Source organism: Muscardinus avellanarius (assembly GCF_963383645.1).
Source record: "Muscardinus avellanarius genome assembly, chromosome: 1".
NCBI classification, from domain to species: Eukaryota; Metazoa; Chordata; class Mammalia; order Rodentia; family Gliridae; genus Muscardinus; species Muscardinus avellanarius.
The window spans coordinates 29,827,792-29,845,745 of record NC_137786.1 but is presented as its reverse complement, the minus strand read 5'-3'; the positions used below and the strand labels follow the sequence as shown (position 1 = coordinate 29,845,745).

The following is a 17,954-nucleotide window of genomic DNA, read 5'->3' as shown; positions in this document are numbered from 1 at the left end:
GATCATGCTGTCTCTACTAAACCCTGCCATCACTCTTTGATTTTTATCATTTTGGAGCCCATTTTGTCCATTTTTATTTTTATGGCTTTAGACTCTGTGTTCAGTAGGACTCTATCAGCCAGCAAGTTTAGAGTGGTTTTAAATATATTAGGGCTGTGTCATGTTCCTCTGAAGAGCCTCTGACAGGTATGAGGGCATATGGGTTAATATTCCACAGCCCTTGGGGAACAACTCCCCCTCTAAGTGGAGACTAGCTTCTGATTCTAGTGGTTAGAGCCCCAGCCCAGGTTCCTACTAAAATATCTGTGTCTCTTTCATCAGAAAGTTTTTTTTATCTAGTTGATCCTATTAATTCTCTGAAATGTGTGCCAAGCGTTGGCATTCCCAGTCTGGTTCCTGATTGACTTGCTTGTGAAGACCAAACTATGTTAGTGAAATAAGCCACGTTTTGGCATTCCTTCCTTTTTAAGGCAAGTGTTCAAGTTTGTCTCTGAGTATAGCATTCACTTCCATTGATTAACTGGCTTATGGGTCTCTCTCCTTTGCTACTTTTGGTTTCTAGAAAAAAAATCAGTCCAACATGGTAGTCACCAACTATCTGTGTCTGTTCAAATTTAAGATAATGAAGTTGAATGAATAAAAAAAAACTTTAATTCTTCTGCTGTATTAGTCACATCTTAAGTGGTCAGTAGCCACATGGGGCTGGCACCACTGGATTGGACAATGCAGTTAGAAAACACCTTCACCATTGCAGTGAATTCTGTCGACAGCACTGGTCTGGTTTAGGTAGCAGGAACAAATCACCCGTATCACTGTATCCCTAACACCTGCCTGGCATGTGGTAACTGCCAGATGGAGGCACTGGAGAATGCCTTTCCAACTTGAGCCCACCTCTCTTCAAACTCCATGAACCAGTAGGGCTGCCCAGATCCACAGGTAACATCTTCAGGACTCTATGATATTAGCAGTCTCCATGGAGGCCAGTCAGGACCTCTTGGTATCATAGCAGAGGGTGTAGTGCACTGCGAGAGCCTTCCCAGGGATGCCACCTCTACTTATCCTTATTCCAAGGCTTCTATAGCCCTTAACTTTTATTTCTTACTGACTTTGATACTTATTAAATGATTAAAAAGTCCTGGATACTTATTAAATGAGAAAAGTTGTTTTAATTGTACAAACCAGTAACAGGAAAGTTGATCATCCTCGTGGCTTTGGGACTGAGCCAAGTGAATTGGGGATTACAGCAGTTCAACCTTTTCTTTGCTCTCTAAAAGCAGTCACTTTCACTGCCCTCCACCTCCTCTGAACTGGAATACATTGCATTCAGGCTGGCCCCTGAATACTCTGTGGTATAGAATTCCAGGTCTGGGATCTAGGATTTGGTATGGTCTCTTGGGCTGAAAGAACACTAAGCTTTTTTCAACATGAAAATACTGGGGCTTTCTTATTCCCTTGTCACTGTTTGTGTGTTTGTTTGTTTGTTTTGCTACTGAGGATTGAGCCCATGGACATTCTACTCCTGAGTTAACCCCAGCCATTTTTTTTTTTTTTTTATTTTGAAACAGGGCCTCGCTAAGTTGTTGAGGCTGTCACTAAGTTACTGAGGCTGGCCTCAAACCTGTGATCCAACTGTCTCAGCCTTCCAATTACTGGTATTACTGGCCTGTGCCATTATACCCAGCTTCCCTTCCTGCTGTTTTAAAGAACATTAGCCTTGTCCTTCTGGGTGTGTTGTGATTCTGAGGGTAGGAGTCAGTACCATTCTCAAAGCTTTAAGTAACCAGGACGACCATGTAAGAATGTAGCCTGGCACCTCAGCAGTTTGATTCAGAGGTGCTCATTTACCCTCCCTCTTATCCACACAGTCTGCTCTCTATACTATAATTGGGCATTTATCCAAAAACATTAATTTTCTGCTCCCAATTTCAGAGCATATTGATCATGTTGTCATCATTTTGGGAATAACAAGTTGATTTGGTAATACCTGAGACTTTTCAAATAAAAAGTAATTTTTTTTTTCTGGGACAGAGATGAGTTTGGCAGCCCTGTTCCATTGTGCAACTCCAGAGGGTGCCATTTGCCTGCCTTTGCAATGCCATTCGGGCTGCTGGGTTTTACATGTGGTACTAGGAAGGCACTACAGCATAGGTGGGCTGACTCTTCAAAGTCTCTAGGTGTTGAGACTAAAACTTCCTCTTCACTAATTCCTTGTAGGATGTTGAAGATGTTGCCAGTTTTTCACTTGACCCCAGGTCACTGTTACTAAGTAAATGTAATGTAACTAACTAAATGTAAACATAAATCAAGAGGACTATGCTTTGGTCCAAGTTGAGAGGAGGAAGGAGAGGTTGTGGGCAACTATTCTCAGTCTGGTACTGTGCTGAGGAGTGTGTGTGATGGTCCCTTCTCACCTTCCTTAGCAGAGAGCAGCAGAGATTCACGCTAACTGACTCTTACCTGGCATCTCTGCCTGTTGTCCCATTTCCACCAGCAGGGCTTTCCATCTTCCTGTTGAACAATTTGAAGATTCTGACCTAATCAGCCAGGGAAAACTTCCCCCCTCAACTAAATCTGTTCCATTAGCCAGGCCTCCACACTTGAAGTGAACTAGTAGGATTTATTTTTCTTTTGTGTACATAATACCTCCTATAAGGAAAGAAGAATAGGCTTAAAGCTAATTTAGAGATGTTAGAAATCAATCCGGATGATGGTTACCTTTGGAGGGTGTTTTTGAGTTGAGGGGGGAACATGCAGTCTACGGCTACCTTCAATGATCCATTTTTCTACCTGCATGTTTCTTCTAAGAGGGATTTATGGTGATTTGCAGTTAGGATTTGCATATTTCTGAATGTTTTTAATGCTACACAACACATCTTTTAAGTGATTTTGAGAGGATAGCCATGGGACGTGCTCACAGATATTTATAACTTGGTTAAAACAAGCAGTATCGTGGTTCAAGGACAGCTTCAGCTACTATTTAGTGAGGCCCTTTGCAACTCAGTGAGACCCTGTTTCAAAATAAAGAATAAAAAGTAGGGCTGGGGGTTGTAGCTTGGAGGTAGAATGCCCCTGGGTTCCATCCCCAGTACTGTCAAACAAACAAACAAACAAACAAATAAAAAACAAGCAGTGAAATTATTTCCAAGAGAAAGTTTTTATTTATTTATTTTTGTTTATTTTGTGTGGGTGTGTGGTACTGGGGGTGGAACACAGGAGCTTTCTACCTCCAGGCTATTCTCCCAAGACCTATTTTATACTTTATTTGGAAACAGGGTCTCACTAAGTTGCTGAGAGCCTCACTAAGTAGCTGAGGCTGGCTTCGAACCTGTGCGATCTCCTGTCTCAGCCTCCCAAGGGCGGGGATTACAAGAGTGCGCCACCATGCCTGGCTCCAACAGGGAGCTTGAGGTATGCTAAAACTAGTGGAGACTGAGAGGGAGAAGAATAGACCAGAGAGGAGGTGGAAGGGGGAATTTTTCTCCTTTGAGCTCATTCTGTCAGGGTTCCTGGGAATGCGCAGTGCAAGTCCTTGGTGAAACCACACTTCTTCCTCCTTTCCATCCCCATTCTCCTTAAAAGGTGTAAGAGAAGTGAGCAGGTTGCATGGAAACAGCTGGGGAGCGTGTCCTTTGATCCGAAGCCAGAACTGGTAACAGAGGAAGGTGATTTTTGGGGTAGCATGCTTCAGAGAAAGTGTGGAGCCAGCCATTTCTTTGTGAACAAACCACAGATGATTTCTTCCAGCATAACCAGGCTCCTGTTCACTGCAAAAAGACCAATAAACTGTAGCCACCCGGGTACCAGATGTGGGAAACTCCTAAGTGTTGGCAGAGAGAGGAGGTTTGGAGTTCCGCTAAGAAATCTCCCTCCCCACTCCCAGCTCTGGTCTTCATCCTCTCTAGGTCCCATGGGGACCCACGCCCTGCTTGCCTGTGAGCAGGTCTTCTGCTTCTGCTTTACTGGGGAGTTGCCAGCTCTCCTTTGTCTCTACCCAGCTTCTAAGAACTATTAAGGCTGAAGAAACAACTTCCGTGTGCACAGGGCCTGCCTTACCCTGCAGAGGAGGGTAGATGGAAGTATTAGCTTATAGTAAAAGGCTTGGCTTTCAGGCATTCTCATACATGTTGCCCATAAAATAATCATCATGCTCTCGAGTGGAGTCCCATCTGTTTCTTTGGCACCAGTAGGGTCTGATTTTTAAGTCTGAAGAAATCCCAAGTGCTCCTTCTTGGTGGCTTTTCTTGTTGTTGTTGTTGCCTTCAGGACTTCAGCATTGGGTTGATAACAGTGCCCAAGGGACCCACAGGTCCAGCCATCCCTGAGGAGACTGGACTTTGGCTTTGTTTCCATGGAACAAATGAGCCTCATTAGCAACAAACCCACGTTCTCCTCTTGCGCCTGGTTTCTGACTCACAACAGAAATGGAACCCATTCTCACCGTTGCATGGAGCCTATTTCCAGCTACTTTATTGAAGTTATTGGACACCACTCTCTGAGCCTTGTTGGTTCTTCCTGTCCCAGTGGTTTTCCTTGGAGAAAGGAACTGACAAAAAAAAAAAAAAAAAAAAAAAAAGCCAAAATAAAAAAAGTCACATCTCCTGAGAAATGTCAGCTTAAAAACAAACTTGAAGTTCGATGTAACCACTACAGAAGTTGCTACTTAAGCACACTTCTGTGCTGGTAGAACAGTGTGCATGCCACTTCCACAAGCTTTGCCTCATTTGATTCTCTGACAGGCCCATGAGGTAGTAGGCATTGTTCCCTCTTAAAAAATAAGAGCATTGTGGCTCAAAGAGCTTGTGCAACCTATTAAAAGTCATGCCGCTGCTTTTATGACTCCTAGTAAAGTGCCCTTGCTTTGTTTTTATTTCTATTATCCTTGCTACTAAAGCTATTTGAGGTCAGTAATCAAAATAGAGAGCCAATTGTGAGATTTATGATATATTATAGGCTACAGTGAAGCAAGCATTTTGGAAAGAGACCCAAGCCAAGGCTGTCTAATGGAGAGGAGACTTCTTCTTTGAGGGAGTGCCTGCTGTCTCCTGTCTGTGGGGGCTGCTTATCTGGTCTTCAGGCTCCACAGAGCTGAGCAGCCCCGAGTCACTGAGGAGTGGAGAGGGAAGCTTGAACTTGGAAGCCTTTCACAGTATTTCAGAAGTCCCTACCATTCTCAGGTTTACTTTGCAAACTTAACATTCACTGAATTATCTTGACTCTGGAGACTCTAATAAAATGAAATGACATATATTCACCAGTCTGGAAATAGCCTTAACAATAGCTAAAATTTTGAGTCAGACCCTTTTTGAAAGCATTTCTAGTGTTAATTTACTTACTCTTCACAGCAACCCTCAATTATCTCCATTTTTTCAGCTGATAAACCTGAAACTGAGCAAGTCATTTATGTAAGGCCACAGAGTTTATAAGTGCAGGGGCCAATTTAATTTGAACCCAGATTCATTCCAGAGTCTGAGCTCCTGATCTCTTCAATATTATAGCCCAAACAGATTTTCCAGAGAAAGCTCTTTGTTTCATAGATATGGAATTGGGATCTTAAGTGTTACATTCATCCTTGAAGATCATTTGGAAAAGGTGTGTGTATGGGGAGAGCATACACACATATTACTCATATTACTGAGGATTGAACCCTCACTCTGAGGTATAACCCAGCCCTATTATATTTTGTTTTTAAATAGGGTCTTGCTAGCCAGAATGGTTACACACCCTTGTAATCCTAGCATTTGGAAGGCTGAGACAGGAGGATCGTGGTTCATGGAGAGCCTCAACTACTACTTTAGTGAGGCCCTTTGCAACTCAATGAGACCCTTTTTCAAATAAAGAATAAAAAATAGGGATGGACATGTAGCATGGAAGCAGAATGCCCCTGAGGGTTCCAAAATCAGTACCAGGGAAAAAAAACCAGGGGTCTTGCTAAGTTGTTGAGAGTCTCATTCTATTCCTGAGGCTGCCCTAGAACTCTCAATTCTCCTGTCTCGGCCTCTCAAGTACAGGTGTGTACCACCACACCTGAGAAAGATATTTCCAAGAATCTAAGATGGGCACTGAGAAAGTTCACTGAAGGAACAAGACAGTTGTTGAATATACATGTTCGACTTATATTGAGTTTCTCGCTGACTGGCATCCTTCAGTAAATCAGTGATTTCCACATCTGTGACATGGGAATGCCTTATTTTCCTAAGAAATTGACAGAGGTCTTTCTACTGTCAGCTCCTGAAAATCAGATCAAACACTTGGTATTATGATTCTTTGTTTTCCTGAGTGAATGGCACTAAACACTACCAGTCAAGTAGATGTTTGAATATGTAGCCAGGTCACCCACATACAGAAAAATGTTCTAAAAGTTTTCAGTGGGATGTAGAGTATAAGTCTCAGCTTCATAATAGGGAAAATGACAGTACTGGCTCTTAATTTGGGATCCATAGGTCGCCAGCAGTGGATTTGAGGAAGATCTACAAACCTGAAAAAGGGTGGGATATATTTCAGATGTTTTCACTAAGTCTCAAAGTGATCAATGACCCCAAACATTTAATGGCCATAACTGAGAAGGTATTCATTAAATTAACCATGTGTGACATTGAGGGGCAGATGGGAGATTACCAAAATCTACATAGTGTTTCACTTCAGTAATTCTCTTTGCATAGAGCTGATTCAACTAAACTTTCTTGTTGAATATATTCTTTACAGACTGGATTTTTCCACCTGCCACATGGAGACTATTTTATTGAGCCTGTCAAGGAGCATCCAGTGGCCAAGGGAGGATACCATCCACACGTCATTTACCGGAGGCAGAGGCAAAATGTTCTGGAGACGATGGAGCCAGCCTGTGGACTAAAAGGTATGGTGACTTAAACATCTTCACAGGCTGAGAAGTTTGCTCCTTTGATTGTTTTTATTAAACTCTGACCTTATCTTAGCCAAGTCTGTTACCTTCTCTCAGTTTTCACCATAAAGTATGGCCTTGGTATGAATTATTTCACTTTTGTATGTCTGATTTTCTTCATACTCTTAATGGGAAAAAGAAAAAGACATTTCTACATCCTTGCTATGTTAGTTGATGATACTCATAAGACATTCATAATGGTAAATTGGTGTGGGAAGCCATTAAGGTTTTCCCCTAAAAGAATATTTCTGACTCAGCTGACTGTCCTTCTCTCAGAGTCAACAAGGTTTGGGGTCACAGAAAGTTCAAAATAAAAGGTCTGAGAGAAGATCAGGTGGTGATGACACTAAGGTATTGATTGACCTACCTGTAATGTATGTGCTTTGGATTGGTCTTTTATTGTATTCTGGTGGTGCTAGCACAAGGACATTGATTGACCTGTAGCTGTATAAATACCTTAAGAGAAATAAATCCGTTGTGGGACCAATAGAGAATATTGACCCAGAAGCAGGGGTCGGCCAGTAGAGATATCGACTCAGGAGTAGGCTGGTGGCCTCCCCCCACGTTAGAATTAAAAATTCTTGGAATCAAATTCTTAAGAGTTAAATTCTTTCATCCTCAATCCTCTTTTCGGAATTCGTACTTTTGCCGGCTGGCTTCGGCAAATTGGTTTAAAAAAATCCAACTGTGCTGAGTTCCCATAGATGAAAATAATTTGCCATCATAAACATAATGATTTTTAACATTAGCGGTATTACATTAGTGTGGGATATTACCAGACGATTCTTCACACCTGCCTATGGAAGAGAGATTTCTGATGTTTGATGCTGCTGCTGATGATGTGTGGAGAGAAGCTGAAAACAATGCCAACACATTTGATGATCTCAGCTGCTTCTGGGTGGGCGTTTGGGTTGTGTTTGGTGTTTCCTGGGCTCTGCTCCTTGCCCCTGTGTCTCCAGCATGACCCGAAGTGCTCTTCTTGGCTTTCTCCTAAATAGTGAAGGGAGATTTCAGACATAAACTCACCCAAGTTATTTCCTGGAAAACTCACATTCTCTTTAATGTGTAGAAGATAATAAACTATGAATAAAGAGCCACTGGAAATTGAAGTATTTCCTTAAATATTATATAGTTTCTGTTGCATCCCCGTCCCTAAGGCTCCGTCCTGCAGAGCCCTGGGAAAGAACACACAAACGCCGAGTCTGTTGATGATGCTTCCTCTTTAATGCTTCCCCCTCAATGCGCACAGCAGGCAAATATATATCAGTCTTATAACCCCTCCCTCATCACTCCACCAACCCCAAGCTTCCCACAGCTAGGGCATGCACATTTCTCACCCTCTCATAGGCGGGCTGGTGGTAGCACGAGGCGCTGCGTCACTGATCATCCATAGGGTGCCTGATAGGGCTCACTGCGCAGGCTCAGGGCACCGTCAGCCTTGTGAGCCTCCTGACTTGGCAACATGCCTAGGTGCCATCTTGAGCCACCGCCCCATCCCGGTCTAGCCGAGCGGGCCCCGACAAGTTTCTTCCTTCAGAAGGGGAAAGATGGGGAATGAATTAAAAAAAGAAATGAGTAACATAATTTTATATCATAAAGATTTGGAACACAGACCGCAAAGAGAAAGTAGGCAGATGAGGAAAGTGTTAGGGATAACTGATGAAGTTGCAAGTAGAAGAATGGGGAGACAGGGAACAAGTGGCTGTTCTCCAGACAGACTTCACTCCTGCCCTCTGTGCTTCATGGAAACCTGCCTTCCAGAATCTTCTATAACCCCGGGCAATATATTTAAGCCATAAAACCTTTGTGTGTGTGTGTGTGTGTGTGTGTGTGTGTGTGTGTGTGGTACTGGGGTTCCTGGAAGCCCTTCTACCTCCGGGCTACACTCCCAGACCTATTTTATATATTTTTTAAATTTGGAAACAGGGTCTCTTAAGCCCAGCCATCCTTCTGTCTCCACCTCCCAAGTGTGGGGGGGGATTACAAGCGTGCGCCACCACGCCTGGCCAAGCCATAAAATCTTTTGAATCTATAATGTTTTAATTACTTAACTCTAGTAGGCAATGACAATTTAATAATTTACTGTCCAAATCTCCCAGCAAAAACTAAGAGAAAAGATACATCATCTGCTGATTTGGTTGCTGCAGATACCAATCCAGCTAACTTGATCTCAACGCAATTTTAAAGACTGTGTTGCTGACCCAATCACTTGGATAAAAAAACAATTCCTCAGCCTGGTGGGTGGCTCACGTTTGTAATCCCTGCGCTTGAGAGGCGGAGACAGGAGGATCGTGCAGGTTCAAAGCCAGCCTCGCTGGCCTAAGACACCCTGTTTCCAAATAAAAATATAAAAATAGGTCTGGGAGTGTAGCCCGGAGGTAGAAGGGCTTCCAGGAACCCAAGTACCACCAAAACAAAAAACAAAAAAACCAAAAAACAATTCCTCTTACACTTGGAGTGATGTAGAACTTGTGTGTGACTTGACACATTTTACATTAAACTAAGGTCTAGGTCACCAGTGTGGTGAGTTACTAAGGCAGTGAGTGAATTTAGGGACAATAACTCCTGTTTAAATTTGGTGTGTAAAATGAGTTAAGACTATTCCTCATCCACTCATTTTGAGCATCTCCTTTCTTATAACTTTCCTGCTGCCCTGTTGAGGTAAAAATGAATTGAGGGAGCTGGGCATGGTGGCGCACGCTTGTAATCCCAGCATTTGGGAGGCTGAGACTGAAGGATCGGGGTTCGCGGTCAGCCTCAGCTACTTAGTGAGACCTCTGCAACTCAGTGACACCCGGTTTCAAAATAAAGAATAAAAAATAGGTCACAGGATGTAGCTCAGAGGTAAAATGTCCCTAAGTTCCATCCCCATACCCGCAAAAAAAAAAAAAAAATGAATTGAGGGTAGTTAATATTTAGTCATGAAAGACGAAGAAATGGTAGAAAGAGAGCAGATTTCATGAATGCTATTATCTCTATACAAAACCACAATTAGAATGTTTATAATATTATTTCCTTTTCTTCTGTGTGCATGAGGGTTCTAGGATTAAACCTAGGGGTCCTTTACCTCTTAGCTACATCCCCAGCCCTTTTAATTTTTTTATTTTGAAACAGGCTCTCAATATGTTGCTGAGAGACTTGCTCAATTACTTCAAGCTAGCTTCAGACTTGCCATCCTCCTTTCTCAGCCTCCCCAGTACTTGGAATTCCAGATGTGCGGCATTATGTGTGTGCCATTTTTATTGTGCTTCTAGACCTACCTTAAGACTTTGTACAAAACCATCTTTCATTACTCCTACTTTAGAATAATCTTCGTGTTGAAAGTCTTTCTACACATTTTCTGCAACAAATTTTCTTCTACTTCTACTGGAATCTCAGAGTATTCGGAACTAAATCAGCTGTATTGGAAGGACCTTTGAGAGTACTTTGTGCAGCCTACTTTCATCAAAGAAGAGTTGATTTTCAAAAGGATAAAACTAGTTAGTGTGAAAATATACCTAGCCAAGATTACAAGTCACAGTTCTCTTATAACTTGGGCTTTATACTGTCTCATATCTATTCTTTATTTCTTTCTTGAATATAAATCATTTATTGGCCTTTCTCACAAGCTCCAGTTGAATAGGGGCTTCCTCCCCACAGTAGTGTTAGGTGCAAAGTAGGAGCTCAGTAAGTCATTAACATGTAACAGACAAAGAGGGGGTTTAGTAGCTAAGAAGACAAAGCAAGTGCATATTAGCTTTTCCATCTAGCATTGATAGAAAGAAAAAGGATTTTTCTACATCTATGAAGAGTGACAATTATATTTTAATGGGAATTGCATCAAATCTATAGATCACTTTTAAAAGGATGGTCCTTTTAGGCCAGGCATGTGGTGTACACTTGTAAACCCAGTACTTGGGAAGCTGAGACAGGAGGATCGCACAGGTTCGAAGCCAGCCTCAGCTACTTAGTGAGGCTCTCAGCAACTTAGTGAGACTCTGTTTCCAAATAAAAATAGGTCTTGGAGTGTAGCCTGCAGGTAGAGTAGCCCAGAGGCAGGAGGCCTCTGGATTCCATCCCAAGTACAAAAAAAAAAAAAAAAAAAAAAAAAGAATGGTCATTTTGATGATATTTATTCTGCCTATCCAACAACATGAGAAGTCCTTCCATCTTCTAAGATCTTTAGTTTATTTTTTCAGTGTTATAAAATCTAAATATTTTAATGTTTTGGGGGTTATTGTGAGTGGAAATGTTTTCTGGATTTCTTTTTCAGTGGATTTATAGTTGGTGTATAGAAAAGCCTGATTTGTTTAGATTGATTTTGTATTCAGATACTTTGCTGAATTTGCTAATCAGTACTAAAATCCTTTTGATTGAGCTTATTGGATCTTCTAAATATAAGATCACGTTATCTTTGCCAGGTGTGGTGGCGCATGCTTGTAATCCCAGTGCTTGGGAGGCGGAGACGGGAGGATCGCGTAGGTTCAATGCCAGCCTCCGCTGGCTTAAGAGACCCTGTTTCCAAATAAAAAATATATAAAATAGGTCTATGAGTGTAGCCCTGAGGTAGAAGGCCTCTGGGTTCCACCCCAGCACCACCAAAAAAAAAAAAAAAAAAAAAAAAATCTTGTTATCTTCAAACAGAGAGAGTTTAAGTTTCAGTTTTTCTTTTCCTATTTGTACTCCTTTGAGTTCCATCACCTGCTCTATTGCTCTGACTAGAGTCTTAAGTACTATATTGAAAAGGAGTGGTAATAATGGGCATCTTTGTTTTGTTTCTGATTTTAAGGAGAATTCTTGTAGTTTTTTCCCATTCAGTATAATGTTGGCTTTGGGCCTGTATGATATTGAGGTAAGTTTCTTTCATTCTGATTCTCGGCTGTGCTTTTAGCATGAATGGGTACTGGATTTTGTTGAAGGCTTTTTCAGTGTCTATTGAAATGATTATGTGATGTTGGTCCTCAGTTCTGTTTATGTGGTTAATCACATGCATTATTTTCCATATGTTAAACCAGCCTTGCATCCCTGGAATGAATCTGACTTGGTTGTGGTATATAATTTTCTTAATGTGGTTTTTGCTATCAATCAGATAGATGCAAACCAAACCAAGCACATTGTGAATGTATTCCATTTTCAATATGATACACAAAATAAATAAATAAATAAATAGATAGATAAACAACTCTGAGATTTTACCTAGTCCCAACTACAATGGCAGTCATTAACAACACAGTAACAAATGCTGTCTAGGATGTGGAGAAGTAGGAACTTTGATACACTGTTGGTGGGATTCCATATTAGTGCAACCACTTTGGAAAACAGTGTAGAAGATCCTCATAAAAATGAGAATTAACCTACCATTATGACCCAGCTATATCGCTCCCCAAAATAAAAACAAACTACCATAGTCATGCATGCCTATTTATGTTTACAGCTGCACAATTCACAGTTGCCAAACTATAGAACCAGGTGAGATGTCCATCAATTGATGAATGGATTACAGAACTAATAGATATTTTTCAATAGAATTCTACTCAGTCATAAAAAGAACAAAACTATGTCATTTTCAGGGAAATGGATGGAACTGGAGGATATTATGCTAAGTGAGATTAGTCAGTCACAGGAAGTAAAAGGTCAAAGGTTCTCCCTCATATGCAGAAGTTAGGGAGAAACTGAGACATAGGAGACACTCTAGAAAAAGGAGGAAAAACCTTATTGGAGTGAAGGAGGGGACGTAACTGGGGAGATTGGAAAGGGAGAAACACTTTAAGAGGAAAACACCTCAATGGACTTGATGTATGAGCACAAACTTACCAAAGACAATCACCGTGCTGAGCTCAGGAAGGAAGGGAGGGGAAAGGGGTGGGTTGGGAACTAGGGGTAGGCGCAATGAGTACTGTGTGCATGTATGACTGTCACTCATTACCTCAACAAGATGTATGATTGCAATATGCCAATAAAAAGGAACACGTCTTTTCTAGATATTTAAAAAGTATCTGCTATTTATGACCATCTTTCTTCTTAAGCTAATAGTTCTTAAATGATAACAAAATATTCAAGAATCTTTTATCTGCTTGTGGATATTCTTAAACTATACGTGACATTTAGAATTCTAGAATCTTAGCAGAGTGAAATGTACTTGGTCTTGCTGAACCATATAATTGTAATGTCCTCATACCACGTTACCCTGCGGAGATGAAGCATTGACTGACAGCAGTGGTGTCATCAGCCCACATTAAGCAACACTTCCTGCTTAGGTCAATTGATGCTGCAACACTGAATTACTATGATTACAAAGATCTCCTTTACCATGTGTAAAGTGTTCTGCCTTTGTAATGTGCTTCGAGAGATAAAATGCATCAATTATTTTCCCTAAAATCTGACTCATCACTTATTTTTATGTTAGAAAGGTTCCAGGAATTTTACCATATGCCCTCTTAACCAATATGGCTCAACTTTTCTTCAAGACTTTAATATTCTTTTACTTTGCTTTAAAGTTAATCAATTTAACTACATTTTCTTCTTCTGTTGTGCCAGTTTGGTTTGCTTTTCTGAGACTTATATTTGCTGAACCCTGAAGAAGTTTTTGGTTTCTCTAAGATCAACTTTCTGGAATCTATGGCTAAATATTGGGAGAATACAGCTTGCCTGAACTAAATCTAGAGCAAATTTCAAAATCTATTTCATCAGTGATAAGCTTCTTTCTTTTAGGGTTTTTAGTGAGAATGTGATCATACTGGGATGTGAGTGGCTATTAGATGGAAATGCCTGGGGGAACTTTGTTTCTAGAAAGTTATAAACATTTGCTAGTTGGATCACAGGTCAGCAACTACAAGGTCATCTGTACAGGGTCATCGGTGGCAGAAAGGGTCCTGGCAGGTAAGGTCAGAGTCTGGGACTTAACAGGTCAGGACTTAGGCTAGAAACACAGTCTGCTTCCTGGCATGCATGCTCCTGTTGAGATTTTTTTCACTCAGTCATCAAATACTTATTGGGTATCTTCTTTATTCCAGGTTCTCTCCTGGGCTCTGTGGATAAAATTATGAATGGAGTATGGTTCTTTTTAAAAATATACTTCTATAGGTGCATTGTAATCTCACACTATAATGAAATTGAGAGTGATAGGGAATTACATACACACAGCACTGGGTGAGCTTTCCCCAGGCTGCCACCCCCATTCCCTCCCCTTCCCTGTACATGATATTAAGATTGGAGTGATTTCATCAATGGAAGTATTTCCTTCATTAATTCTCCCTCCTCCTCCCCTTCCCACCACCACACCCCTCCTCCAGACCTCTTTCCTCTCTCCCCTGGGTTTCTCCTCTTGTCTGAAGTCCCTCTTGTATCCCTGTTTCTCCTTAGCTTCCACATATGAGAGAAACTACAGTTTCCCTTCACTTTCTATGACTGGCTGATCTCAGTATAGTGTTCTCTAAATCTATCCATTTTCTTGCAAATTTTCTGTATTGTTCTCTATATTACTGAGTAGAATTCCACTGTGTGTATATCCCATAATTTTTTAATCCATGCATCTGTTGATGGTCATCAAGGCTGGTTCCATGCTTTGGCTATTATGACAGGGACCTACATGCACACAGCACTTGGTGGGCTTCCCACGGTGATACATGGATATGCATATATCAACATAATATTCTGATTTCAATTGTCTTTGGAAAGGTACTCAGGAGTGGTAGAATATAGTTCTCTATCTGAATAGCTGACAGCTTGGATATAGGAAATGAGTATTGGGGATCCAGTCCTGCCTGGTCATATCTTTATTATATGTGTAAGATTGTAGAGACATATAGGATCTTGATGCATATATTGTGCTTCTGTTACTTCACATAATGTTTGTGCCAGGACATAAAGTTATAACTCATTCATCTTTTCTGTTGTAGAGTACTCCATTTTGTGAATCTTTCACACTTGATCCAATCTTCTGTGTTTCTGAACTGCTTTCAGGTCTGGACTATAACACCAGAAAAAGACTGTTCTAGTCCATGTTTCCTAGTAAATATATTCATAAGGATTTTGTTACACTACTAAGTACCCTATGAGTTATTTCATTACTAACTAGAATGAAATCAGCAACACATAAAACTATAAACATCTATGAATTTATCAGATAATGCAAAATTGCATTGTAAAGTTGACATTCAAGTACAATGAGAGTTCCTATTTTCCATTTTCTGTCTAATAGGTGGTATTTTCACTTTTGAATTTTGTTGGTCTGATGGATATGAAGTGAAATGTCATCATACTTTGTGTTAAAGTTACAAATAAACTCTTGTGAATTTGGGCCCCACATCTATGAATCATACTATGAATTCTCAATGATTTGTATATTTTCCCTGTTCCCAGAGTTGAAGGCCCAAGGCTTAGGTTTGCTTACTAGTTTGTTTTCTGATTTACTTTCTCACTTAGTCTCGGATCTGACTTGATATGGGTCCTAAGCTTCTCTTTTTCCAAAGCAAAAGAAGAGAGCAGCAGATATCCCAGATTAGCTGCTAATTAGGCAGCTTGCATTAGGCAGAGTGCAAACAGGCAAGCAGAACCAGCATGAAATGTATATTAAGATATTTATTGCAAAGAATTGGCATGTGCAATAGAGGGAGAAGGGTGGCCAGGCAAGTCTGAAATTCATGGGCAGGTCATCAGAAAGGGCAGGCAGAGGCCTTTGTGGGTATAGCAGCTGCCACAGGCAGATTCTCTTCTTTTAGGAAGTCTCAGCTCTAAAAGAAGAGGTTGGCTCAGAGGTTAAGTGGTTGACCCAGCACTATTAGATTATCTGAATAATCTTTTCTTAGATTCAATTGAGTATGAGCTTTAATCACATTTACAAGATAACTTCATGGCAACACTCAGATTAGTGTTTCATTGCATGACTGAGGACTACATCCTCGCCATGTGGACATATCAAAAAGGCCACCACACCTCATCTTTGCCTTTTCTCTCTCAATTTTTGTTAATTTAAATTTTTTTCTCTTTTCTATCTTTGGCCTTTGAAAATTTACCCTTGTTTTCATACTTTAATAATTATAAGGTGCTTAATACAGGGAAAATTTTTCAGACTATTGAATCCATATATTTTAAGAAATTAAAGTCTCAAATGGATTTATCATCCACATCATTTAGAAATGTTTGAGTTGCTTTTAAAAAATGATGGGCACAGACATTATTAAATATTAATAAATGATAAATAGTGTAACATTAGTGATAGTATATTGGAGTTATTTGGCATATTAGATCAATGATCTGAGAAAGCAAAACAAAGTTATAAACTTTCAGGGTATTTAAATTATTGCTCTGATTTCATAGAAATCCAGTTAGTTCAAGACTCTAAATGACTTCCATTTTTCATGTTGAGTCTGAAATGTGCTCAATAAATAGCGCTTTTGTTTTCTTTCACTAATAGCAAAATTTCTTGACACAACCACTCATGCCTCATTTTGAATTTCTTGATTATTTGATTGACTTATGGTTAAAGGAGGTCTACAGTAGTTCATGTTTTGCTTTTCTAAGAGATGGTTACATTAACATTTTTATTGTTATTCTATATTTTTATTTAGATTTTTGGTGGAGTTGTATTTATGTTTGTATGTGTAGACACATATAATCTGCTTTAAGAACTGATGAGAGTATTGATAAAGTATTTCAAGCTTTTACTTATGAGAAAAATAAGAAGAGTGTTAAGAGAATTGGGAAAAATAATACATGAAGATATGGATGTCATTGTCAACATGATTTACATTACAATGTGAGACTATAATGCACTAATAAAAGAACATTGATATATCTAAAAATACAAAAAATAAAGATATGGAATATAAAAATGGTGATCCTGATGGGTTCATTTACTTAATAAGATTTAGGATAAGATCTTAAAGACTCAGTGTACCAGAGGCCTCAGCACAGTTGCTCCACACCTCTGAGATAGTCATTTATCTAGCAGAAAGCCTTCTCATTAACTGTCTTAGTAATAATCCTCCTCTTCAAATTGCCCCAGCTCAGAGAAATCTGTTACCTTGATCCTTCATCACTCCAGGAACGAAGGTTTCTAAACCTAGGTCAGGAAATAGCTTCTTCAAGAAACATGGCATCTGCCCTGTACTCCTGTTTCCCCCAGGACACCTTCTGCTGCTGGGCATGTGCTGTCAGAGTGGCTGGAACCACACCCTCAGGCAGAAAAACTTTGGAAGAGCACTGAAGAGGGCATGCTGGGTTGGGAGGGGTCTGTGAATCAATGGGGCAATGGTGTGTATGTCTCACCTGACAGATGATTCTTTGGTAGAGTAAGAAATGCTAATCCTGAAGAGGTATTATTTCAAAGATTGGCCATCTAAGTCCTATGACATTTGCCTAGACTCAGAAGGAAAGCTTGTAAGTGGCCTCCAGCTTTGTTCTTGGTCATCCTTGTGATACTGTTTGCCTTGGGTGGAGGCAGAAAAAGGCCTGCCCATTCTCACCAACCTCCTGGCTTCACCTGTGCCCTGCAGAGACCTGACCTGCCACTCAATCTAGCAGGACTGGGGATGGAACCTAGGGAATTTCTACCTCCAAGCTGCACCCTCAGCCCCTTTAAGTTTTTGTTTGGAAACAGATTCTGTTTCTAAAGAATTCTGAGCGTTTCAGCTGTGGGGCCATCAGAGGCCTTGGCAGAAAGGTCATATTCACTCTAAAAAAATAAATAAATAAACCCAAACAAATGACTCAACTTCTAGTTTCAAACTCTCTGTGGCAAAGAAACTCGGTGTAGTTTCGCTTCTTTAATCCATGTGTTCAACCGACCCTTGTTATTACCGAGTCCTCTCATTGCTACTTCCAGTGGTTTTCTATATCGGCTGCCTCTCCCATCACCCTTCCTAATCTCAGTAATGTGCTCCTTTCTTCAGCATGTGACCCATGATTACCTTTTTCATCATCTTCCGCTGCCCTCTCCCTTCTTCCCTTACTGTTCCTTGAAATGAGTTCACAAGGACCTTTGCCCTGGCTGTCCCCTCACCTAGGAGACCCCTCCTCTGGAACTCTCTCATACTGTTCAGCTTTCCACCCAAAATCATCCCATCAGAGGAGCCTC

The 17,954-nt window shown here is 40.6% G+C and overlaps 1 protein-coding gene across 1 annotated transcript in view; it reads left to right on the top strand.

Moving 5' to 3' along the window:
* The window catches only part of ADAMTS12 (ADAM metallopeptidase with thrombospondin type 1 motif 12), a gene marked incomplete at both ends in the record, with an annotated part of 344,716 nt that overhangs the window by 121,265 nt on the left and 205,497 nt on the right, over positions 1-17,954 (top strand). Inside the window, one exon of the mRNA XM_080703192.1 lies at positions 6,703-6,853. Within this exon, the coding sequence (XP_080559318.1) occupies positions 6,703-6,853 (151 nt within the window). The remainder of the gene's footprint in view (positions 1-6,702; positions 6,854-17,954) is intronic.